Raw genomic sequence first — 27582 nt, forward strand, 5'->3', positions numbered from 1 at the left:
TACCTGAGATGAGAAACACTAGCCACCATCACTAGCTGCGATGATAAACACTAGCCATCACTAGCTGATGTGATAAACACTAGCCACCATCGCTAGCTGCGGTGATAAACACTAGCCACCATCACTAGCTGAGGTGATAAACACTAGCCACCATCACTAGCTGCGGTGATAAACACTAGCCACCATCAATAGCTGCGATGATAAACACTAGCCACCATCACTAGCTGCGATGATAAACACTAGCCACCATCACTAGCTGCGATGATAAACACTAGCGACCATCACTAGCTGCGATGATAAACACTAGCCACCATCACTACCTGAGATGAGAAACACTAGCCACCATCACTAGCTGCGATGATAAACACTAGCCATCACTAGCTGCGGTGATAAACACTAAACACCATCACTAGCTGCGATGATAAACACTAGCCACCATCAATAGCTGCGGTGATAAACACTAGCCACGATCACTAGCTGCGATGATAAACAATAGCCACCATCACTAGCTGCGATGATAAACACTAGCCACCATCACTAGCTGCGATGATAAACACTAGCCACCATCACTAGCTGCGATGATAAACACTAGCAACCATCACTAGCTGCGATGATAAACACTAAACACCATCACTAGCTGCGATGATAAACACTAGCAACCATCACTAGCTGCGGTGATAAACACTAGCCACCATCACTAGCTGAGGTGATAAACACTAGCCACCATCACTAGCTGCGATGATAAACACTAGCCACCATCACTAGCTGCGATGATAAACACTAGCCACCAACACTAGCTGAGATGATAAACACTAGCCACCATCACTAGCTGCGGTGATAAACACTAGCCGCCATCGCTAGCTGCGATGATAAACACTAGCCACCATCACTAGCTGCGATGATAAACAGTAGCCACCATCACTAGCTGAGGTGATAAACACTAGCCACCATCACTAGCTGCGATGATAAACACTAGCCACCATCACTAGCTGCGGTGATAAACACTAGCCACCATCACTACCTGAGATGATAAACACTAGCCACCATCACTAGCTGCGGTGATAAACACTAGCCACCATCACTACCTGAGATGATAAACACTAGCCACCATCACTAGCTGAGGTGATAAACACTAGCCACCATCACTAGCTGAGATGATAAACTCTAGCCACCATCACTAGCTGCGATGATAAACACTAGCCACCATCACTACCTGAGATGATAAACACTAGCCACCATCACTAGCTGCGGTGATAAACACTAAACACCATCACTAGCTGCGATGATAAACACTAGCCACCATCACTAGCTGAGATGATAAACTCTAGCCACCATCACTAGCTGCGGTGATAAACACTAAACACCATCACTAGCTGCGGTGATAAACACTAGCCACCATCACTAGCTGAGATGATAAACACTAGCCACCATCACTATCTGAGATGATAAACACTAGCCACCATCGCTAGCTGCGGTGATAAACACTAGCCACCATCACTAGCTGCGATGATAAACACTAGCCACCATCACTAGCTGAGGTGATAAACACTAGCCACCATCACTAGCTGCGATGATAAACAGTAGCCACCATCACTAGCTGCGATGATAAACACTAGCCACCATCACTAGCTGCGATGATAAACACTAGCCACCATCACTATCTGAGATGATAAACACTAGCCACCATCGCTAGCTGCGGTGATAAACACTAGCCACCATCACTAGCTGCGATGATAAACACTAGCCACCATCACTAGCTGAGATGATAAACACTAGCCACCATCACTATCTGAGATGATAAACACTAGCCACCATCGCTAGCTGCGGTGATAAACACTAGCCACCATCACTAGCTGCGATGATAAACACTAGCCACCATCACTAGCTGCGATGATAAACACTAGCCACCATCACTAGCTGCGATGATAAACACTAGCTACCACCGCTAGCTGCGATGATAAACACTAGCCACCATCACTAGCTGCGGTGATAAATACTAGCCACCATCACTAGCTGCGATGATAAACTCTAGCCACCATCACTAGCTGAGATGATAAACACTAGCCACCATCACTAGCTGCGGTGATAAACACTAGCCACCATCACTACCTGAGATGATAAACACTAGCCACCATCGCTAGCTGCGGTGATAAACACTAGCCACCATCACTAGCTGCGATGATAAACTCTAGCCACCATCACTACCTGAGATGATAAACACTAGCCACCATCACTAGCTGCGATGATAAACTCTAGCCACCATCACTACCTGAGATGATAAACACTAGCCACCATCACTACCTGAGATGAGAAACACTAGCCACCATCACTAGCTGCGATGATAAACACTAGCCATCACTAGCTGCGGTGATAAACACTAGCCACCATCACTAGCTGCGATGATAAACACTAGCCACCATCACTAGCTGAGATGATAAACACTAGCCACCATCACTATCTGAGATGATAAACACTAGCCACCATCGCTAGCTGCGGTGATAAACACTAGCCACCATCACTAGCTGCGATGATAAACACTAGCCACCATCACTAGCTGCGATGATAAACACTAGCCACCATCACTAGCTGCGATGATAAACACTAGCTACCACCGCTAGCTGCGATGATAAACACTAGCCACCATCACTAGCTGCGGTGATAAATACTAGCCACCATCACTAGCTGCGATGATAAACTCTAGCCACCATCACTAGCTGAGATGATAAACACTAGCCACCATCACTAGCTGCGGTGATAAACACTAGCCACCATCACTACCTGAGATGATAAACACTAGCCACCATCGCTAGCTGCGGTGATAAACACTAGCCACCATCACTAGCTGCGATGATAAACTCTAGCCACCATCACTACCTGAGATGATAAACACTAGCCACCATCACTAGCTGCGATGATAAACTCTAGCCACCATCACTACCTGAGATGATAAACACTAGCCACCATCGCTAGCTGCGGTGATAAACACTAGCCACCAACACTAGCTGCGATGATAAACACTAGCCATCATCACTAGCTGAGGTGATAAACACTAGCCACCATCACTAGCTGAGATGATAAACACTAGCCACCATCGCTAGCTGCGGTGATAAACACTAACCACCAACACTAGCTGCGGTGATAAACACTAGCCACCATCGCTAGCTGCGGTGATAAACACTAGCCACCATCGCTAGCTGCGGTGATAAACACTAGCCACCATCACTAGCTGCGGTGATAAACACTAGCCACCATCACTAGCTGCGGTGATAAACACTAGCCACCAACACTAGCTGCGATGATAAACACTAGCCATCATCACTAGCTGAGGTGATAAACACTAGCCACCATCACTAGCTGCGGTGATAAACACTAGCCACCATCACTAGCTGCGGTGATAAACACTAGCCACCATCACTAGCTGCGGTGATAAACACTAGCCACCATCACTAGCTGCGGTGATAAACACTAGCCACCAACACTAGCTGCGATGATAAACACTAGCCATCATCACTAGCTGAGGTGATAAACACTAGCCACCATCACTAGCTGCGGTGATAAACACTAGCCACCATCACTAGCTGCGGTGATAAACACTAGCCACCATCACTAGCTGCGGTGATAAACACTAGCCACCATCACTAGCTGCGGTGATAAACACTAGCCACCATCACTAGCTGCGGTGATAAACACTAGCCACCAACACTAGCTGCGATGATAAACACTAGCCACCATCACTAGCTGAGATGATAAACACTAGCCACCATCGCTAGCTGCGGTGATAAACACTAACCACCAACACTAGCTGCGATGATAAACACTAGCCACCATCGCTAGCTGCGATGATAAACACTAGCCACCATCACTAGCTGCGGTGATAAACACTAGCCACCATCACTAGCTGCGGTGATAAACACTAGCCACCATCACTAGCTGCGGTGATAAACACTAGCCACCATCACTAGCTGCGATGATAAACACTAGCCACCATCACTAGCTGCGGTGATAAACACTAGCCACCATCACTAGCTGCGATGATAAACACTAGCCACCATCACTAGCTGCGGTGATAAACACTAGCCACCATCACTTGCTGCGATGATAAACACTAGCCACCATCACTACCTGAGATGATAAACACTAGCCACCAACACTAGCTGCGATGATAAACACTAGCCACCATCACTAGCTGCGATGATAAACACTAGCCACCATCACTAGCTGCGATGATAAACACTAGCCACCATCACTACCTGCGGTGATAAACACTAGCCCCATCGCTAGCTGAGGTGATAAACACTAACCACCAACACTAGCTGCGATGATAAACACTAGCCACCATCACTAGCTGAGGTGATAAACACTAGCCCCCATCACTTGCTGCGATGATAAACACTAGCCACCATCACTACCTGAGATGATAAACACTAGCCACCAACACTAGCTGCGATGATAAACACTAGCTACCATCACTAGCTGAGGTGATAAACACTAGCCACCATCACTAGCTGCGGTGATAAACACTAGCCACCATCACTAGCTGCGATGATAAACACTAGCCACCAACACTAGCTGCGATGATAAACACTAGCCACCATCACTAGCTGCGGTGATAAACACTAGCCACCATCGCTAGCTGCGGTGATAAATACTGGCCACCATCACTAGCTGAGGTGATAAACACTAGCCACCATCACTAGCTGCGGTGATAAACACTAGCCACCATCACTAGCTGAGGTGATAAACACTAGCCACCATCGCTAGCTGCGGTGATAAACACTAGCCACCATCACTAGCTGCGGTGATAAACACTAGCCACCATCACTAGCTGCGGTGATAAACACTAGCCACCATCACTAGCTGCGGTGATAAAAACTAGCCACCATCACTAGCTGCGGTGATAAACACTAGCCACCATCACTAGCTGAGGTGATAAACACTAGCCACCATCGCTAGCTGCGGTGATAAACACTAGCCACCATCACTAGCTGCGGTGATAAACACTAGCCACCATCACTATCTGCGGTGATAAACACTAGCCACCATCACTAGCTGCGGTGATAAACACTAGCCACCATCACTAGCTGCGATGATAAACACTAGCCATCATCACTAGCTGCGATGATAAACACTAGCCACCATCACTAGCTGCGATGATAAACACTAGCTACCATCACTAGCTGCGATGATAAACACTAGCCACCATCACTAGCTGAGATGATAAACACTAGCCACCATCACTAGCTGCGGTGATAAACACTAGCTACCATCACTAGCTGCGATGATAAGCACTAGCCACCATCACTAGCTGCGATGATAAACACTAACCACCATCACTAGCTGCGATGATAAACACTAGCCACCATCACTAGCTGCGATGATAAACACTAGCCACCATCACTAGCTGCGGTGATAAACACTAGCCACCATCACTAGCTGAGGTGATAAACTCTAGCCACCATCACTAGCTGCGATAATAAACACTAGCAACCATCACTAGCTGCGATGATAAACACTAGCCACCATCACTAGCTGAGGTGATAAACACTAGCCACCATCGCTAGCTGCGGTGATAAACACTAGCCACCATCACTAGCTGCGGTGATAAACACTAGCCACCATCACTAGCTGCGGTGATAAACACTAGCCACCATCACTAGCTGCGATGATAAACACTAGCCACCATCACTAGCTGAGGTGATAAACACTAGCCACCATCGCTAGCTGCGATGATAAACACTAGCCACCATCACTAGCTGAGGTGATAAATACTAGCCACCATCGCTAGCTGCGGTGATAAACACTAGCCACCATCACTAGCTGAGGTGATAAACTCTAGCCACCATCACTAGCTGCGATAATAAACACTAGCAACCATCACTAGCTGCGATGATAAACACTAGCCACCATCACTAGCTGAGGTGATAAACAATAGCCACCATCGCTAGCTGCGATGATAAACACTAGCCACCATCACTAGCTGAGGTGATAAACACTAGCCACCATCGCTAGCTGCGGTGATAAACACTAGCCACCATCACTAGCTGAGGTGATAACCTCTAGCCACCATCACTAGCTGCGGTGATAAACACTAGCCACCATCACTAGCTGCGATGATAAACACTAGCCACCATCACTAGCTGCGATGATAAACACTAGCCATCATCACTAGCTGCGGTGATAAACACTAGCCATCACTAGCTGCGATGATAAACACTAGCAACCATCACTAGCTGCGGTGATAAACACTAGCCACCATCACTACCTGCGGTGATAAACACTAGCCACCATCACTAGCTGCGGTGATAAACACTAGCCATCCCTAGCTGCGATGATAAACACTAGCCACCATCACTAGCTGCGGTGATAAACACTAGCCACCATCACTAGCTGCGGTGATAAACACTAGCCACCATCACTAGCTGCGGTGATAAACACTAGCCATCATCACTAGCTGCGATGATAAACACTAGCCATCATCAATAGCTGAGATGATAAACACTAGCCACCATCACTAGCTGCGGTGATAAACACTAGCCACCATCACTAGCTGCGATGATAAACACTAGCCACCATCACTACCTGCGGTGATAAACACTAGCCACCATCACTACCTGCGGTGATAAACACTAGCCACCATCGCTAGCTGCGGTGATAAACACTAGCCACCATCACTAGCTGCGGTGATAAACACTAGCCACCATCACTAGCTGCGGTGATAAACACTAGCCACCATCACTAGCTGAGATGATAAACACTAGCCACCATCACTAGCTGAGATGATAAACACTAGCCACCATCACTAGCTGAGATGATAAACACTAGCCACCATCACTAGCTGCGGTGATAAACACTAGCCACCATCACTAGCTGCGATGATAAACACTAGCCACCATCACTACCTGCGGTGATAAACACTAGCCACCATCACTAGCTGAGATGATAAACACTAGCCACCATCACTAGCTGCGGTGATAAACACTAGCCACCATCACTAGCTGCGATGATAAACACTAGCCACCATCACTACCTGCGGTGATAAACACTAGCCACCATCACTAGCTGCGATGATAAACACTAGCCACCATCACTAGCTGCGATGATAAACACTAGCCACCATCACTAGCTGCGGTGATAAACATCAAGATTCATTCAGCTCACTAGACATCACACTGCAGAGTGCTTCAGAAATGCTGTGGATTTGAAGTATTTGAAGAAGTATCCTGTTACCATTTGTAGCATCAACCTAAATTGTGGTTATACAACTGGAAATAGGACGACGAACAGCGGCAACAGGGCAGGATGTACTTGATCTTAACATACACAGATAAGAAGTATCCCTGCTGTAACACGACCACACGAACAAGCAATACGAAACAAGTAGCACCAACATTATTCACTCTCACAAAAGCTCTCCGGTTCTTTACAGTGTCAGCTGTGGTGATAAACACTAACCTCATTTTCCATGTGAGAGATCTCTGAAAATATGAAACTACGAATTAGATCCACTGACGGTTTTGGATTGATGGTCTTTTTTTCCAGCATCATTCATTTTAGATTCTAGTCAGTGGATGCAGCTGGTGGACTCTGATAATTTTAGTGCATCATTGCAGCTGCAGTGTGTGTTTGGACGGTGCCCGCTAGAGCGTGTACCGAGGCTGCTTGTCCACGATTGAGACTGTTTGAAAGCTATGCCGCTGCTAACACATTGAATCTACCTTCGGGTATTGGCTAAGGCCTACCTGGGAATTGTCATTTTTAACCTTTCTCTTATTTGATAATACTTTTTGAGTACATATATGTAGTATTTAATTTTTGTTTCTTGCGGGTAAGTGCAGTAGTGTAATTCAAAACACAAGTGAGTTGCTTAGGCATGAATGTCCTTCCTGTATGTACGCTTTATGAATTATTTTTGTTAATAATATTGTAATGGTGTGTATTATGCATATTTCATTTGTATTTTAATTTGAATGTGAATTGTATCTATGTTTTCTGGCGTGGCGTTCTTGCTTCAAGTGAGTGTTGTGTGCAATGGTGAAGGCCATTGTCACGCTTAGGTAACCGTTGAAATTTATATTAGTTTTCCCCTTGTATTAATTCTGTTCTTCTGTGTATTTGCGAGTTTTTCTGTGCTTTGTCTGTGATGAGTGTGCGGTTACCATTTTAATGTACTTAATTAATTTTCGCTATCATGGCCGTGTTTTGTGCTAATATTCGTGTTTATTTGTGTTGGGTATTTCATCTTGTCATTCCTGCATCCGTTCGTGTGTTTTGACCTTCTTTGGCCGTGTTTCGAGTTAATACTACGCTTACACTAGTATCTATTTTTTAGATATCATTATTATTGTTACCGTGTTTTTGTGGTAGTTAGAGGTGAAAGAAGGTGCGGGGTGGTGAACAGGTCTCAAGCTACGAAAGTGAAATTAATTTAAAATTTAACAAGGTTATATTTTCTTTTCAAACTCAGAAATAACAAGAATGGCAGGTACAGAGTAGCAAGGCAACAAAGAGCAACAATAGTATTTACAGGTTTTGGGCTTCGGGCCCCGAACTTCCAATTCTCGAGCAGTTAGCCCGAATTTACATGTACATAAGGTTTAGCAAAGGGGCAGAAAACCCCAATCATGCCCAGGAGCACTTGCTCCGAATTACACAGTAATGCCTCCTAGAGGCACGCAAAAACAAATTGCAAAAGAGCGATCCGCTCTCAAAGTTTTAAGCCTATCACAAGGCCACACCTAACTCTACTTTCAAGCTGTCCTCTTAGGACGTAAGCACAGGGGTAAAATACCCAACCTACTGAGGTCTATTAAGCGATAAAAGGATAATTACATGACCTCTAAAATACCAAGTTGAGAGGAGGCGAACTGCACTCCTAATACATTTGCTTTTAAAACCTAATCTGGCTCTAGGCCACAACTGCAAGGGCTAATCCCATACTAAAGAGGTGACTTTAGAAAGAAACAAATTTACATAATGTTAAGGAAGAATAGGTTGAGAAAATAAGTTCACCTCAAAACAATATGAGTGGGAGCTCGAGAGGGTTAAGCACTCTCTATCCCAATATGTAGTTTAAAAGATAGAATAGATACAAGTTTCTTTACATTTTAAGGAAGGTTACATAATGGAAAAACTTCGGACCCGCCCCGAGAGTTAAACTGCTGAGCAAGCAAGAAAAGAAGTAATTAATCGGCCATTACCTGGTTGTTGACTGCCGCCGAAGAAAGAGGCGCTTCCCGCCCCCTGCTATGTACTTTACACACGAAAAGATGGAACAGAAGTGGCGCAGAGACCCTAAAATCAGCAGTTTATATACTCTCGCGGAAAGTTCGAGGCGTTTTAGGAAGGAAAACACCCGCCCACAATCTTTTATTGGTGGTTAAAGAAAACCCCTACACAAGATGAAGAAGAAACACATCATTGATGGAAAATTAATTTAAGAAATTCGGGATTGGCTAAATTCAAAACAAGGGGAAAGAAAGGGTTAATATTGCCAACTTAAACAATGACTGAAAGAAATTTAGCAAAGAACAAACTTTTGAAATTAAATTTTCTCCAAAAAAACAGTTCTTTCACTCCGCACTAGGGTGCACTATTGTTGATCTTCAGTAGTGTCCTCTAGAAGAGAAAGTTCACACTTCTTACTACAAGCAAAACAAAAATACGTCGAAAATGACACAGTTCAAAAACTCCAAAATTTCCAGGTAGTGACATCTTCTGAGAAAGTAGAAAATTAATACCGTAGATAAAGTTCAGACTTCCTCCAGCAGAGGAGTTTCATCTGGCGCAAATTTTAAATAAGCGGCATGGAGGTGTACCGCCCGGTACAGACCTCCCCCCCCCCCCAAAGGTTCCTCCAGGGGTGACACATGAAATTTGTTTGAAAACAAGGTCCAAGTTATGATGTGGATACGAAGATTGATTGCAGAAGCATTTATCGAAATGGTTGAAATTTAGTTTGATTCAGTTTCAAAAATTCTTGTAGTAACACCGGAAGTACTGTCTTAATGTTTGTAGAAGGTTGAATTGAGAAGGAAAACTTTAGTTTTAAAGTTGAGGAAAAATTTTCTAAGTCCACCAGATATTGTTGTTGAATTCTCAGGTATAGTAATTGCTGATAGTAATTGTCCATGTAGTTAATTAAATTGGATGGCCAGACCGGCCGCTGCAGCTTGTGTCCAGAGGAGGCCGCTCGGACCCCTCAAGTACCCTGAGATACCGCTCGCCGGCACTATGAGAGGAGTAGAGGTGTTGAAGCACGCCGCGCCCGCGGTGAACATCTACAGGCTGCGGGCCAGTAGCAGGTCGTGCGCCGCACATCAGCCTTGGCCGGGAGGAGGGCTCCGGCTCGCCGTGCTCATGTCGTCCTCGCTGGGGAAGAGGGGGCCCTTCCTCTATCCCAGTCGCAGCACGGCGCCGCGCGGCTGCGGGGGCACTGAAGCATTAAGGCTAGGCGGCAGAATTGTTGAACCATCATCATTTTTTGAGGGCACAGGCTTTGTGGAGAGGTTGAGGTGCCAGCGGCGTGCAGAAATTCATTTCAGATGCGAGCCACTGTGTGTAGTGGAGCAGGAGACGGGAGCGTGGTAATGGCCGTGGCAAGGATAGGATGGCAGTTTAACCGTGCGGGGAAGGTTTACAAAAACTTACATATGAAACAAAATATTATAGAAGGGGCAGAATGCCTTAAAAGTGAAAACTCAAAAAAAATATAACCTTCATATTCCTTTCACGATTATATGAAGCAAGTTAACCCAGAAATTACACCGGTTTCACCTGTGACAGGTGAACCCTAAATATCCTCTCGGTGGCTGGATTGCTTAATAATAATGTGACTGGCGTAAGGAAATCTAGAATGATACACGGCCCATGAAATCTGGGGGCAAGCTTGCCCGCGGGAACAAAATTCTTGACCATCACCTGGTCAGCTACCTTCAAATGGGTGGGTCTCCGTCCATGATCATATCTTTCCCTAACCTTTTCATGAGAGACTTTAAGATTGGCTTTAGCCTTCTTCCAAAGATCTTTAATATTATCCGGATCTATTGTCTCGGGTAGAATGTCACTCAGAGACCAGAGGTTAGAGAGCGGCGTGTTGGGAACGAACTTGAACATCAAAGAAGCTGGAGTAAACTTGTGAGATTCATGAACCGCCGAATTCAAAGCAAAAGCTAACCAATGCAGGGACGTGTCCCACCTGGAATGATCTTCATGATGATAGGCAATAAGCGCGGACCTGAGATTACGATTAACCCGTTCAGCCAGAGATGGTTGAGGGTAATAAGCAGAAGTAGTTACATGAGAGATGGACAAGTCAAAACAGAATTTACGAAAAAGATTTGATGTGAACGCCTTAGCATTATCAGACACAATATATTGGCACGGACCAAAAGAAGCAAAAATAGAATTTAGGCAAGTAATGGTGGACTGAGCGGTAGCCAGCTTAGTCGGAAATAACCATGAAAATCTAGTAAAGCCATCTACGCATACAAAGATAAACTTGTTAGCATTTCCCTTAGACTGGGGGAAGGGTCCTACATAATCAATATACAGGCGTTCCATGGGGCGCGACGCTTGATGAGAAGACAAAAGGCCTACCTTGGTGGACATGGTTGGTTTACTAAGCAAACAGGATTTACAAGCCTTCACGGATTTCACCGTCCATACCTTTCCAGATGAACATTTCACGAATCTTCTCACGAGTTTTAAAGATACCAAGATGCCCTCCTAATGGGGTCTCATGATAATACTTGAAGATCATAGGTACAAGAACAGCTGGAACGACAACTTTCATCATCTTATCATGCCTCGATGGGCAACATAAAACACCATTCCTCAGAACATAAGGGACCACATGTTCCCCAGAAGAAAGGGTTTCCATTATCGGAGCCAGCGTCGGATCTTCACGTTGGTATTTCTCGATATCCCTAAAGAGCATGGGAGCATCTGTTAAGATGGCATTAACATCAGATAGCATGGACTCGGGAGGAGATGAACTATCGACCGGTTCATGGTTCTCAACGTCGTTGGAAAACATACGGCTGAGTCCATCAGCAACAACATTTTCGGTGCCTCGGATATGCCTGACATCGAATTGGAAGGCAGAAATACGGATGGCTCAACGGGCTATACGGCCAGTACGACGCGGCCTACCTAAGACCCAGCTTAAGGCTTGATTATCTGTCTCCAGGTCGAATTTGACATGTTCAAGATAGAGACGGAACTTTTCTAAGGCAAATAAGACTGCCAAACCTTCGAGCTCATAGATAGAATACTTGGCTTCTTGAGCCGACAAGGTCCTAGATGCATAGGCGATGGGTCGCCTCCCTAGTTCAGTCTCTTGAAGAAGGACTGCAGCTACTGCTGACGACGACGTGTCGGTTTGGACAATGAATTTCTTTGAGAAATCAGGCATAGCAAGGACAGGGGCATTACAGAGAGCTAATTTAAGATCTTCAAAAGCGGCTTGTTGAGAAGGTCCCCACTCGAATTTGATGCCTTTCCTACGAAGAAGGTTTAAGGGCGCCGCTCTATTAGCAAAGTTAGGAATGAACTTCCTGAAGAAATTCACCATTCCAATGAACCTGGCGATACCTTTGATGTCCTTAGGTGGTTTAAAATCACGGATGGCCTGTGTTCTCGAATGATCGACTGCTACACCATCAGGTGACACAATATGCCCTAGGAATGACATAGAGGGCTTCGCAAAGGCAACCTTGGACAACTTGACAGTTAACCCAGCCTTACGAAGGCGATCGAGAACTTCTCGCAGATGATCTAGATGTTCTTCAAAGGTCTCTGAAAATACGACGACATCATCCAAGTAGTGGTACAAGTACTCAAATTTGATGTCGGAGAAGACCCTATCTAGCAGCCTAGTGAGTACAGCTGCTCCCGTGGGGAGCCCGAAAGGCACGCGGTTGTATTCGTATAAAGTCCAGTCCGTGGCAAACGCTGTAAGATGTTTAGACTCTTCGGCTAGAGGAATTTGATTGTAGGCCTGATTCAAGTCCAAGATGGTGAAGAACTTGGCCTTACGGAACCATGAAAAACAAGAATGAAGGTCGGGAAGGGGCACAGATTGTAACACCACCTTCCGATTGAGAGCCCTATAATCAATGACAGGCCTGAAGCCCCCCTGGGGTTTCGGGACTAGAAAAATAGGCGACGAATACGCCGACTTAGAGGGCCTAATAATACCATCCTTCAACATCTGATCGATGATTTCTTTCAGAGCATTCATTTTAGGTGGAGATAGCCTATAAGGTGGAAAACGGACAGGAATCGAATCCGTCACCTCAATTTTGTATTCGATAAGGTCAGTAACACCAAGAGTATCAGAGAACACCTCTGGAAACGACTGACACAACTTACGAATACTATCAGCCTGCTTCTCAGGTAGATGTCTAAGGTCTAACAACATCTCATCCTGGGTAGGCGAAATAGATGAACATGATACAGAATTACATTTCAATAATGGGATTTTACAATTAAACGCAAATTTGAAAGAGCACGACCTACTCTGGAGATCGAGCACAAGACCAGTGTAGGAAATGAAGTCAGCTCCCAATATAATGGGGCAAGACAAGTGCTTGGCCACAAACAATATGATTTTCCATGTAAATTTAAAAATACTAATTTTGACCTGTAAAGAACCTAGAATTTCTAATGGGGATGAATTAGCCGAAACATATTGAACAGGAGATGAGTCAGGTAGTTTACAAACAGATTTCAATTTTGCATACCATTCGGCTGAAATAATAGAACAAACGCTGCCTGAATCTAATAGAGCTGTTATAGGTTCGTTATTTACCTCAACTTTGAGAAAGGGGACCGGTGCGGGGGTATCCGCCGCAATCCTAAGACACTCTTTAGGGCATTCAAAAGATGAATTTGAAGACTGATCGTTCCCTGAATTTTCGACCTGTTTACCAGGGGCTGAGCCTCGGGAAGAAGGATTAGTCGACTCAGCCGAAGCCACTAGTCATTTTTTATTATTGGCATTGGTGGAATTTACACCGGAAGTTGAGCAGGAGGGGGTGCTATTTGAATTTGGGCAATTCTTGGCGATATGTGAGAAAGCCCCACATTTAAAACAGCCTTGTGATGAACCAGCTCCATTATTTGCCCTACTAGATTTGATCAATGGACACTTGTTCCGCAGATGGTCAGGCGACCCGCAAGCGTAACATTTACGAGGAGTGACTGATCGGCGAGGTGGAGGCCGAGTATTACTAAAGGAAGGTGGGGGTTCTTTCGCGACACGCAAGGAATCGGCGTATCTAACCCCTTCCGCTGAAACGGCGAATGCTTCAAGTTCCGAGAAGGTTTGCGGGCACGCCGCGAAACACAAATATGACCTATAGGATATTGAAATTCCTTCTACAATAGCCTGTACAATCTGGTCTTCAGGAAAATGAAGAGCAAACACCCTAGTATAGAATTTAATATCTTGGATAAAGTCTGCCAAGTTTTCATCCAAACGCTGTACACGATAATAGTACTTCTGAATAAGGGAGGACCTTGCCCTGGCCGGGATGAAGTTAGCTAGCAAGTGGGCGTGGAAATCCTCAATAGATGATTGCTCGGCAATGGCTCTTACTATTTTATCAGAGAGAATGCCAATTGCATAGGGATAGATAATTTGCAAAATTTGACATGGAGAAAGAGAAAACACAAGGGCATGATCCTGAAATTCAACTAAAAATCTTAAAAAGGAAATTACTTCACTGGTGGTATTAACGGAAAACTTAGAGCTACCTCTGAGCAACATTGCCAATGGATGAGGCAAACTGCTGAACCCGGGTGACATAGTAGGTAAAGGTTTCAGTGGCAAGGAAGTTAATTCAGAACGTACATTATTTAATGACTTACGGCGTTCAGACTCGTCCAATGGGGCAGGGGTTGTTTGAGCAGCGATGGTTTTCCTATTATTTCTCCCTTAGGAGGCTCTTCCTCGCTACCTATATTCACTGTGGTGGGTAGATCGCTTTTAGGAGGAACCTCCCCAGTTAACAATTGAGTGACCTTGCTAGATAATTCAGAAATATTTTCAAGCAGCGTACTAGCTTCCTTCTTCTGAACGTCATTCAACTTTAGAGACAACAGATCGTTAACTCTATTTGAAAAATGAAACAGCCTGGCTTGCACACGCTTAATTTGATTAGGAGAAGGATCATTTTCATAAAAAAAAACTAACTACAGATGCTAGCCCAGTAATATTCTCGACGATCGTGGAAAGAGAGTCGTCAATTTCTTTCTCTCCCAAGGTGGGGATGGAAATGGGCAAATCAAGGGACTCTCTAAGCTTATTTGTGTCTACTGCAACCGTGCCTCCAGATTGCACATTTCTGATAATTAACTCATAGATCAACTCCTCTTTGCGCAAATAGTTAAGATGGAGAACATCGCGAGGGCCGGGCATGATGACAGAACAATTTTGAAAAAAATCAGAAAATTCCAGCAACTGAGAAAATTGTTAGAGTTTGAATCAAAGCAATGTTTAGCCGTCAAAAGGGGCTAAATTGAGACCCATTCAACCACGCTCTGCTACCACTTGTTACCGTGTTTTTGTGGTAGTTAGAGGTGAAAGAAGGTGCGGGGTGGTGAACAGGTCTCAAGCTACGAAAGTGAAATTAATTTAAAATTTAACAAGGTTATATTTTCTTTTCAAACTCAGAAATAACAAGAATGGCAGGTACAGAGTAGCAAGGCAACAAAGAGCAACAATAGTATTTACAGGTTTTTGGCTTCGGGCCCCGAACTTCCAATTCTCGAGCAGTTAGCCCGAATTTACATGTACATAAGGTTTAGCAAAGGGGCAGAAAACCCCAATCATGCCCAGGAGCACTTGCTCCGAATTACACAGTAATGCCTCCTAGAGGCACGCAGAAACAAATTGCAAAAGAGCGATCCGCTCTCAAAGTTTTAAGCCTATCACAAGGCCACACCTAACTCTACTTTCAAGCTGTCCTCTTAAGACGTAAGCACAGGGGTAAAATACCCAACCTACTGAGGTCTATTAAGCGATAAAAGGATAATTACATGACCTCTAAAATACCAAGTTGAGAGGAGGCGAACTGCACTCCTAATACATTTGCTTTTAAAACCTAATCTGGCTCTAGGCCACAAATGCAAGGGCTAATCCCATAATAAAGAGGTGACTTTAGAAAGAAACAAATTTACATAATGTTAAGGAAGAATAGGTTGAGAAAATAAGTTCACCTCAAAACAATATGAGTGGGAGCTCGAGAGGGTTAAGCACTCTCTATCCCAATATGTAGTTTAAAAGATAGAATAGATACAAGTTTCTTTACATTTTAAGGAAGGTTACATAATGGAAAAACTTCGGACCCGCCCCGAGAGTTAAACTGCTGAGCAAGCAAGAAAAGAAGTAATTAATCGGCCATTACCTGGTTGTTGACTGCCGCCGAAGAAAGAGGCGCTTCCCGCCCCCTGCTATGTACTTTACACACGAAAAGATGGAACAGAAGTGGCGCAGAGACCCTAAAATCAGCAGTTTATATACTCTCGCGGAAAGTTCGAGGCGTTTTAGGAAGGAAAACACCCGCCCACAATCTTTTATTGGTGGTTAAAGAAAACCCCTACACAAGATGAAGAAGAAACACATCATTGGTGGAAAATTAATTTAAGAAATTCGGGATTGGCTAAATTCAAAACAAGGGGAAAGAAAGGGTTAATATTGCCAACTTAAACAATGACTGAAAGAAATTTAGCGAAGAACAAACTTTTGAAATTAAATTTTCTCCAAAAAACAGTTCTTTCACTCCGCACTAGGGTGCACTATTGTTGATCTTCAGTAGTGTCCTCTAGAAGAGAAAGTTCACACTTCTTACTACAAGCAAAACAAAAATACGTCGAAAATGACACAGTTCAAAAACTCCAAAATTTCCAGGTAGTGACATCTTCTGAGAAAGTAGAAAATTAATACCGTAGATAAAGTTCAGACTTCCTCCAGCAGAGGAGTTTCAACTGGCGCAAATTTTAAATAAGCGGCATGGAGGTGTACCGCCCGGTACAATTATTATTATCGTAAGTTTGAAAACTTTAATGTCTCTTCGGATATATATAATTTAGGGTGGATTGGATTGCGGGCGATTAATGAGATCCTTGTTCTATTTATTTTTAAACCCGCATTAATTTTAACGCGACTGTTTGTCAATAATGCTATTGTAACGTTGGGTTTAATCGAGGGTTGTTGGACAGCCCTAGTGCGAGAGATTTGGTGTCAGGTTCTTATCTTGTCTTCGTGTTATTGTTGCTTATCTCTTCGTGCTTAGCAGTTACGTAATTTTTGATTACTGACGGTTGTCTCGTCTGCGATAACAGCAACTTGTGTGTGGTTTCGTGAATAATATAATGAATTGTTTTTATCTTAAGTGGAGTTCGTGTGTTTGATTCAGTCATGTTGACTGAACTGGCTCGTTCTATTTTTAAGAAGTTTCTGATGTTTCATGGCTTTGTGATTTTAAATAATTTTTGTTTTGGGCTGATATTTCTAATTCTGGGCTAGCCTGTGTGGACAGTATGGGCGGTATTTGTGTACTGTTTTAATTTAATGTGAAATGTTGGGAGACCTTCGTTTATGTGGGTATTGTGGGGAACTATCCTCCGCTTGGTCCTGTCAAAAAACCCTCTATTTATCCAGCCAACCCATTTTCCTTTTCTATGTTTAAATTTAAATTACACTTAATGTGTTTATTAATGGTAAAGCTTAGAGTAGGCTGGTGCACCAGGATATTTTGTGTGATAATATATTATTTACTTCAGAACTAAGTTTTTTACATGAAAATTATTTATTTAATTAATATTTATTATACTCCCTACTATTTGCAAGTTTATCTTCATAATTATTATTTTCCAGAGTTTAGTAATTTTTCAAATTTAGTTTTAATGTCAATTTTATTAATTCATTATATTTTTATTTTAAATTTCTTGAAAATCTTGGCGTCGTTTTTTAGTGAATTCCTCCGTAATTCCTTAGGATATCCTCCTCTTGCTTTTTATTTCGGGTGGGTTAAGCACTCTTCCTTGCTTCCCAAATGCTTCATGTGTTATTCCCTGATTATTCTAATTTTTTTGCTCCATTTTTTACTTGTCTTATGTGCGCACTTCACTACTGTATGACGTTTACTAGCCGAACGTCATTCTCCATCAATGTTAGGGGCTGTTGCAGTTGCACCTCGTACCATTAGGGGCCAATAACCCAGCTGTTAGACCACTTTTAACAACAAACATCATCAGCAACACCATATGACTGACCTTCGGAAGCATCTGGTCAACCACGGTATCAGCAGATGTGCCGGAGTACGAATAGGACTTGACACCGGCTTTACGAGCTGTGATATATCACCTCAGGGCTCCATATTCAACCATAAATTTCTGCGTTTAAAATGTTTAATAGTGTTAAAAGTATGTTGGTAAATATGTTCACTCATTCTCTTTTTGTATGTTTGGCTGTCATCGTGAGACAGTGGGATGTGAGACGATTTCTTCTCCTTTCGTTGCCTCTTGGAATGTTTGAATTACAACAGTCACGATAAACTGATCGTCACTGCAATAAACTAGCAAAGCTGAGAATGCAAACAAATGTGATAAAATAACAGTTGCTCACCGATATAATATCCATATTTCCCTTCACAGGTTGTATGAACAAACAAAACACTACTTCTGCACATTTATGATCCGTTGCACGGAAATGGAAATTTTACAGCAGTGCTGAACTCAAGCGCCTCGGGGTGAAAAGTTGCATTCCCAGGTTTTGACTTCTTGCGTTAGCTGTGGGTCTTTTTACCAAACTAAATCACAAAGCACTTCCGGACATCGACATTCGGTGTGATGAAAATTTTGTGCTATTGGTAAGAAAATTAGTGACAGTCATAATTGTGTTTTTCTCAAAATATAGTTTTCTTAAGGGGATAGTCTAGCAATAAAATATTGATTTTCGTGATTTTTGCTGAAATATATTCATACACATACGTGCTTCCATAGTACAAAAGGATTTTGTGATATTCGAAAGAGAAATATAGGAAAAAATATTATTATATACTAGCCTGCAGCTGAGGAGTTGTCACAGTGTTACTTGTTTGTTCTGAAAAATAAATCTGGACTTTGGTGCCATCTCTTGAGCATTCCCCGTAGCTCTCGAATATGCATATGTTCTTTGAGAAGCAGGTTTATGCACATTGATCGTAAGTTTTTTGAAATCATTTGTAAACAATAATGTCAGAAGTGTGTTTCGGTGGTGTTATTTCTGTTACTCAGTGTTCAATCATGCCTAAAGTCAGAGGTAAAACTGCACTAAAATGGACAGCAAAAGAAATGCTTACCAGGAGGTGGTATACAAACCACGCAGAAGAAACACCCACATGTGAAAGGGAAGAAAATATTTATAAGAGATGAAATGAACCTGAACATGAAGATGTTTGCTGACATGACTTTTCTGAGATCCCTGTATAAAAATGCACTGTGTTGTAAATGATTCAAGAAGAATGTAACTGCACAAATAAGAAATACGTTTTGTTTTTCTAGAAAAGTGGTTGTTTAATGTGGACACTGTGGTTATGTTTTGAATCAAATCTACACTTGCTCTCAGAAGCAGAAATCTCAAAATAACGAGAGCATGTTTGACAAACACAAGACAACTGTAGAATCTTTCAACAGATTTGGTAGGGGATGTGCCGCTGTGAAAATATTCTGTTTAGGCATGCACATGAATATTATGAGCAAATTTACATACTATAATATTTTGAACCATATTATAAGGGAAGGAAACGTTTTTGCCAATCATGTTTTTGGAAGAATCAAGGAGGCAGGTATGCGAGGCACATATAAAGGAAAGTAGTGTTCTTGTAGGTGCATCTGTGAGTAAGCTACGATGGTAGAGGAGATGGATGTGACTGGTTTCGTACAGTCACTCCTGCACTGCCGGGAACAGGGTCTCCAGGCACGCTGTGGATCATCTCCAGGTGCGGACATGGAAGCTGCGGAGAGGTCATGGAAGCGCTACACCACTCTATTGTCTGATTGAGACTGAAAAACACACATGCAGCTGCAGGAACTGAATGTTTATGGCAACAGAAGGAGGAGTGTGTGAATCACACTGCAAACATCTTGGGAGAGGATGTGGCACAAAACGTGACTCTCGGTGGGAAAGCACATGGAAGTTTCAAGGAAGAAACAATTGTAAGGCTGACTGATTATTACAGAAGAGCCATTGTTGACAATGTTCTAGGTACTATGGAAATGAAGAGTGCACTCTATGCAACACTGTACCACTGTATGGACACTGATGAGAAACCATAACACCTGAAGTGTCCAGAAGGTGAGAAATCTTGGTGTTTCTTTAATCGTGACCCTGCCAAAGGAGAGCAACCATAATAACCCAAGACTTCTATCCATACTGCTCTGAGACCATCTGTTGTTGTTAGGATCATATCAGTTTATCAGAGGCTGGCATCTGATACAATTAACTCCAGATGATTTGCTGGAAAGACACAAAATGCAAATGAATGCCTTCATAATATAATCTGGTCAAAGTGCCCAAATAATGTATTTTTATCCAAGAAAAAAATTGAACTAGCTGTGACAGAAGTCATTTCACAGTTCAATCAAGGGTGCTATCTGACCAAGAGACCACTCCACTGTTAGCAAATAAGAAGCGAAGTTAGAGAGGAGCGACGGAGGATACATAAGGCAAAACGGTGTTTAGCATTTGACAAAAAAAAGACGAAATGCATCCACACTGACGGCCATATGAACAATGTACAGTCCAGAGCAAGGATCGGCGAATGATTGTGTTGTGTAACCATGTGAAATTTAATATTTAAATATAACTTTTCATAGTAAATATTCTCAAAAAGGGATGAAATTTTTAGAGATAACTCCTACTAACAGTGCTAACAATGTTGCATATCTTTTAAAAAAGTAATAATTTTGAAATGAAATATTGATAAATATATGCTGTAATTATTTCCATAAAAAGATTCAAAATTTTGAAAATAAACTTAAAAGTCACCACAAAAGATACCCAAAAACCTTATGCAAAACTGTGTGACTATATTATGAGATACAGTCTTCAATTTTTCAAACATTAAAGTAATTTGGTATAAAAACATGATTTTCAAAAATCTCTTAAGAAAACAAAAATCTTGAAAATTGTTGAATCATTTGTGTTGTGAGTTTGTATCCATGTTTAATAATACTCACAAATTATGTGTTTAAATTTGAGACCAATTGATAAATTGGGGAAAATTTTCATTTTTACTGGACTATCCCTTAATAGCAACAGTCAGTAATTAATATTTTCTGAAGTATTGTTCAAAGAAACGTCTTTAAATGCTTAGTACCTTACGCCAATTTTAGAAACATATTCTTGCTTATGTGTACCGATATTTGTGATTATCGCTATATACTGTAAAGTTTGAATATTTTTCTGGACATAAATTATCACGTCGACCCTGCAGTGAGCATGGTCAAGTGAAGCAAAGAAAATAGTCAACAGTGTGGAACTACTTATCTTCCACTTTCCAGATCTGCCTTGGTGTTTGTCACAGCACGAGGGCTTATTTATCCGTTCGTAGCTTTTAGAAAAAAAGTGGATGTAGTGGGGAAGGGAATGCAATGGTGGATGCTTGCTAGGTTGAGAAGAGGATGTGAGAAGACATGAAAGGTTATTGGAGAGACAAACAAAGATATTTGTACCCTGCATAGGTTTACAAACATTCCCACAGAAGAAGGAACAGCATACAGCCGCGGGCCTGTTTCAAGATAACGTTGCTTTCAGAAAACCATATTTATTACATATGCAAAACCCCTCAGTGGGTTTTCCCTTAATATAGAACAATAAAATTTAAATCTCAATACATCCTCAGGCTCTGAAAGGAGTACATAAATACTGGACATTGAGTCCCAAAGGTTTAATATAACACCTCAACCAGGACATTAAAACCTGTTCACCCTTCCAAAGCTGCTCTCTATATAAAAAACACCCAGTGCATACAACACCAAAGAAAACTAGCTTCGATTCATCATCTTAAACCATTGACGATGGAGGTGGCAGCTAATTTCCAAAGTGCCTGCATGTATACAATTACATTAAAAAGGCACTGGATTACAATCATGTCATATGCCTGAACATTTTACACACCCAATAGTGAGATCCTCGCTTCGTCCTACCCCGCGCTAATACTTGAATTTTATCTAGTTTGTAGAGCTTACCTCCACACCGTGGACAAGGCAGGGTTCGAAACCCAAGCGGACCAGCCACTGTCCCTGAAGGCACAGAGAATATGTCCGGCCCCTGGCTACAAGTGTAGTCAAGTCAAGTCTCTGACCTCCATCCGATGCTCGACACAGGCGAGCGTGCAGCAGACGGGAGGGAGGGAAGGAAAGCCAGCCCATTTGGCTGGTAAAGAGGGGAAGGCATGTTGCCATAGTAGCGCGGTGGAAGGATGAAGGGAGAATATCAACCTTTAGGAATACGTGCCAAGACACATATAAATAAGCCATGAAAGGCTGAACATAGTAATAAAAAATTGAAAAAACCAACATCATTCTTAAGGGAGCAACCAGGCAGCCAACAAAGCGCAACGGGGGCGGGGGAATTGCCCAAAACGTATGGCATAATACTACAAAGGAGAAGATTGCTCCTCTATTATAATATGATGAAAAAATGCCAGGCGAGCACTGTGCTTAATAGTGGAAGGATGTCGTTAACACTCAAGAAGTGGTGACCGGACTGTCACCGATGACTTAAATAAAGTGGAATGTACGGAATGCAATAATGTGGAGAAACTTGAAAAGGGATAGCAACACCATTGGTAAAATTTTGAGGAAAAGACAAATGATGGGATTTTAGAGAAATTACCAATGAATACAGCTATTTAAAAGATGGCAGATCGCGATGTACACCAGTGGTGAATATCCATTAATGTATTTCTTTGAATAACAATTGCTGATGTGTGCAGTGCTTTAGGTTCCTTTCCACCCAGCAGGTCACATTTGAGGATTATTGCTGTGCCGACAAACACTGACTAGTGTTCTTCGTTAACCTAGACAGCTCACTTTACGTTTACTGCACTTGGAGTCCTCCATGGTTGGTGTAGTGAACTCCGGGTAATTTTAAAGGCTCTAGGCCAAATTTAGGAATTTTCAAAAACATTCCTGTCTGCAATGAGATCTTTGTTAACAAAATATGATGAAACTGCAAAAATATTTCAGGTGGGAACTTTTGGCCAAGGAGGCCTTTGTGGGTTCTGTGGAGAGGAGATTGTTTTGTTTAGAAAGCAGCCATATTTTTCCAGTGTCGACTTAGTTGATGTAACTTCAAGGTTTTTCACTCTGCTGAAAATAATAACTATAAGACATATAACACTAGTAAGCAAAGAATGACTGTTTTGTTCTATAAGAACATCCTCATATTCTATCAAATCACTTTAGATGATGCGTTATATCAATGATCGAGAGATGGTGATTAGTTGTTGTAGTAGTATTAAGCTATCACCTTTAAAACTGATGGAAATGCATTTATACGTATCCAAGCTGATTCTTGGCTGTATTCGCCATGTTGTCAATTAGCAATGCCAATGGGTGGTGGGAAGTTTCTGTGTTTCGCTGAGAGGGGAAGAGATGCAGTGGTGAGAGGGAAGTGCCTTCTGTCCACTGCACAGAGAAGAGAGTTAAGTTGCTTTTATGCATTAGGGAGTAAATTAAAGTTAATGACTTTTATTAAATACCACTTGGAATTGAATTTGGGAGTATCTTGTTAGGCATAACCTGAACCATCTTGAGTAATGAAAGAATCAAAAGAGGTCTTTCTCCCCATCATGTATACTAGCTATTGGAAAACTGTATTACTCTCATCATGTCATTGTATAACAATGTTTGTGTGAATTTTTTTTGTTCTTACCAACATGTACACTGCACTTCGAATACAATCTCCTTCTATATTAAATATAATGATTGGTCCAACAAATACTTAAGTACTGCAACAGTTGAGTGCTTTGTATTCCACTCCACTACATACCTCTCAACTATGAATTGTACCTTCCTCCTGAATGTCATGCATTTAATTCAGAGTATTCTGCACAGCAGACAGGGGAAGCCTTGCATCATACTACAATCACTCCAATTCACTGGCAACTTGCAGCACTGTATTAGGTCCCCGAGCCATGCGGGGAAAACCATGAAGGACGGCAATATGAAGCAACATGAAAATTGGATAAAAGCACAAAGCAGGATTTTGTATTATACATGGAGAAAAACAACAGAGAAGAAACACATCATATACATACAAGTTTCACAACTGTAGTATAGAATTCACTATCATGACAGCTACAAAGTGACAAGTGCAAAATTTCGATTCTCAAGGACTGATGTAAAAGTATACTGATGCCTTAGAAAATACAAGGATTGTGGCATAAGTCATGGCAACTATTTTTTGTTTTAGATATGTGGACGGATATGTATTGTGTGAATGTTCTGCAGGCATAGTGTGTACGCAGAACAACAGATGGCTCTGTGATAGCTGTTAGTAGTGCAGCGGAGGCTGTGAAATTAGTCGGGTGGTGAGTGACTTTGCGAGATGGAAGTAACCTGTGTTGAGCAGCGCACTTACATCAAAATAGCCATTCTGTGAATGAGAAATTCAATGGAATGGACCAATGCAAAACCACATAAAGCAGAGTGTGTAGGGCAGCTACTGTGACGTTGGGATGGGAAGAATTGGAGCACCCACTGTATTCTCCTGACATTTCGCTCTGTGACTTTGATCTCATTCAAAAGATTAAGGAAACACTACATGGTCTGCAACATGAGAGGACATTGCTAATGCTGTGCATCAACAGGTGACACAATTCACACATGGTGCAGCAAGTGCTGAGGCAGATGATATTCAGTGCCTCCCACATCATTGGCAGCGTGTGGTGTCTACTTTGAGCGTCTTTAGGCCCAGGCTTGTCATGTAAACTTCATGTGTACTGTGTCATTATTTTGTACCAGGGAGGCCATATTGCCCTGTATACTACTGTAATAAATTAGTGTTATGATATTTCAGTGCTATTCATTGTCCACACATGTAGTTAACACCTTGCCCTTTCATCTGCATATATCACATTTTCCAACTGGACTGGTATCTTCAAGAAAAAATAGTTGCCATGACTTTTGCTCCAACCTTCGTATAAAACAGCTATGACTAATATCTGATGAATGTTGTGCCATTGAACTTGGTATCAACACCAATATAACATTACAAGAATTTCTTTGATGCATAAAACATGGAAAATAAAAGGAATTTCCCAGTTACAACCAAATATTAAATAATTAAATAGAGAACAAGAAAATGTATATATTCTAATAAAAACAATGTTGAAGGTTCAAATGCTATTGTCAATGAAATGAATAATAATACATTGTCACGGAGTGGCCTCAGCATTTCCGATTAATTTAAGTGCAAGAACACATCTGTAAATTCTCGCATTCGAAGTTCAGTTTTCTAGAACGTGACTGCTGAAGACATAAGGCAACTGGTATCTCTTGGATAACATACCATGTTGACAGAAATAAAGGCAAATGTATGGCACAAAAAGTACATTGCTTGACTATATGCCAGAACTCTAGTTCATCTCAAAGAGAAATGAAATGGCAGGAGCATTTAAAATTCTAGCAAATGAACCACACAAATATTTTAGATATATGTCATGGTCTATTGTAAAATTCTGTTGTGCAGAGTTACAAGAAGGTAACTGCATTAACTATGAGAGGAATTTGTACACACGGAAGAAAAGGGATTAAATGATGCTGTAAAGTCATCCTCAGTGTCACATGCTACCTTAATGAAATGGCAAATGCATTAACAATTTCAGAAATGAATTTGTTAAAGGGACAATTAAATTACAGAATACTACGTTAAAAGGTTATTTAATAGTGGTCAAGCAATGTCTGTCTGGGCTTACTTAAACAACTACCCTGAAATAATCATCTTTAAATATCTCTATACATAGCAACATTGACATATGAGAGAGGAGGGTCCAAGGCGAACCCCAAAGTAGTATTATGACAGGAATGTTGTTAACAAAAGACCAGTTTGAAACATCATGAAGGTTGAAAAAAATTTCATACACCCTACAAAATGTAATGAAACTTGGCAGTCAAAAGTAGAACAGCTGTGGATGGACAGGACAAACTTGAAGAGGTAAGAATTGGTGATGATTATAAAGCAAATATACGAGTGCATCTCGTACAAAGACATAGCCCCGAAGGAGGAAGCACGAGCGCCAGAAGCAACTTCCGCAAAATGTCCTTTAAAATCATGAGCGTCACGGAGTTTCTGCTGACTTCGTTACCATCCGAGATTTAAGGTAATTAGACAATGTTTGAATACATTCTGTAGAAAGTTGTGGACTTCCAGTAGAAAGGGGTGGCCTTTGCCTATGGTGAGTTAACACGTGTCTTCTAAGACTACCCTTGAGAGAAAATCGCTTACCGCACTCTGAACAAATGTGTGGTCTTAATTGACTGTGTGTTAACATATGTTTCTTAAGACTACCCTTCTCGGAAAACTGTCTATTACACTCTGTACATTGGTATGGTCTTACTCCAGTATGAATCAACATATGTCTTTTAAGTGTCTCCCTCAGAGAAAATCTCTTACTGCACTCAGTACATTCATGTGATCTTTCTCCGGAGTGAACTATCATGTGGGTTTTAAGGCTGCCCTTTTCGGAAAATCCTCTGTTACACAAACTACATTTATGCGGCTTTTCCCCTGAATGAATTAACATATGTTTCTTAAGGTTTCCTTTCAGAGAGAATGTTTTACCGCATACGGTACAAAAGAAAGGCCTCTCTCCAGAATGTGTTAGCATGTGGGGTACCAGGTAATTACTTTGAGCGAACGTCTTACCACACACAGTGCAACTGTGCGGCCTATCACCAGAATGAGAGAGCATGTGAGCATTCAGCCTGCATTTCTGAGCAAATGTCTTGTTGCATTGTGTACAGCAGTGTCCCTTTTCTGTCCCATGAGTTGTCCTTCGGAGCCTCACATGACTCAATCGATTCAGTGTTTTACAGGAACTTCCGGACGAATAAGAGGGATCTTTGGTTAGTACTGCAGCATTCTCCGCACTGAAATAGATACAAAACATCTCAGGATCATACGACACTCATGTTTAAATTCCAGAAGTAAATCAGGTGTTGGCAAAATCTGTTTTACGTCACATTGATACAGGTACGTCTTATGGCGAAGAAGTCTACGAGTGGGAAGGGGACGTTGTACAATTGGATGTGAACATGGGAAACAGCCGAAAACCAACCTCGGAACTGCCGACAGTTGGGTTTGAAACAACTATCTCCTGAATGCAATCACAACGCTGCGCAACCCTTACCACACGGCCACTCCGCTCTGAAAATTATTTCTTATATTAGAAAGTAACTTACGCCTTATATGTCCACCTTACCTTATATGCAAAGGGGATTTGATTTCGTCGCTATTGGTTCTCTTAAGAGAGTTCATTATGGGTATTCGAGTTTTTAAAGGTTACAACTGTGTGCTTTAAAACAAAC

General features: G+C 42.1%; 1 protein-coding gene across 2 annotated transcripts in view; it reads right to left on the minus strand.

The window, feature by feature from the left end:
* Nucleotides 1–21836: 21836 nt before the first annotated feature.
* LOC136866899 (gastrula zinc finger protein xLCGF3.1) overlaps nt 21837–27582 on the minus strand; it is an 88737-nt gene continuing 82991 nt past the window's right edge. For both annotated transcript variants that reach the window (XM_067143996.2, XM_067143995.2), the window contains one exon: nt 21837–27144. In XM_067143996.2, coding sequence (XP_067000097.2) covers nt 26334–27144 — 811 coding nt within the window. In that variant the 3' untranslated portion in view covers nt 21837–26333. The remainder of the gene's footprint in view (nt 27145–27582) is intronic.

The sequence above is a fragment of the Anabrus simplex genome, chromosome 3 (genome assembly GCF_040414725.1).
Source record: "Anabrus simplex isolate iqAnaSimp1 chromosome 3, ASM4041472v1, whole genome shotgun sequence".
NCBI lineage: Eukaryota > Metazoa > Arthropoda > Insecta > Orthoptera > Tettigoniidae > Anabrus > Anabrus simplex.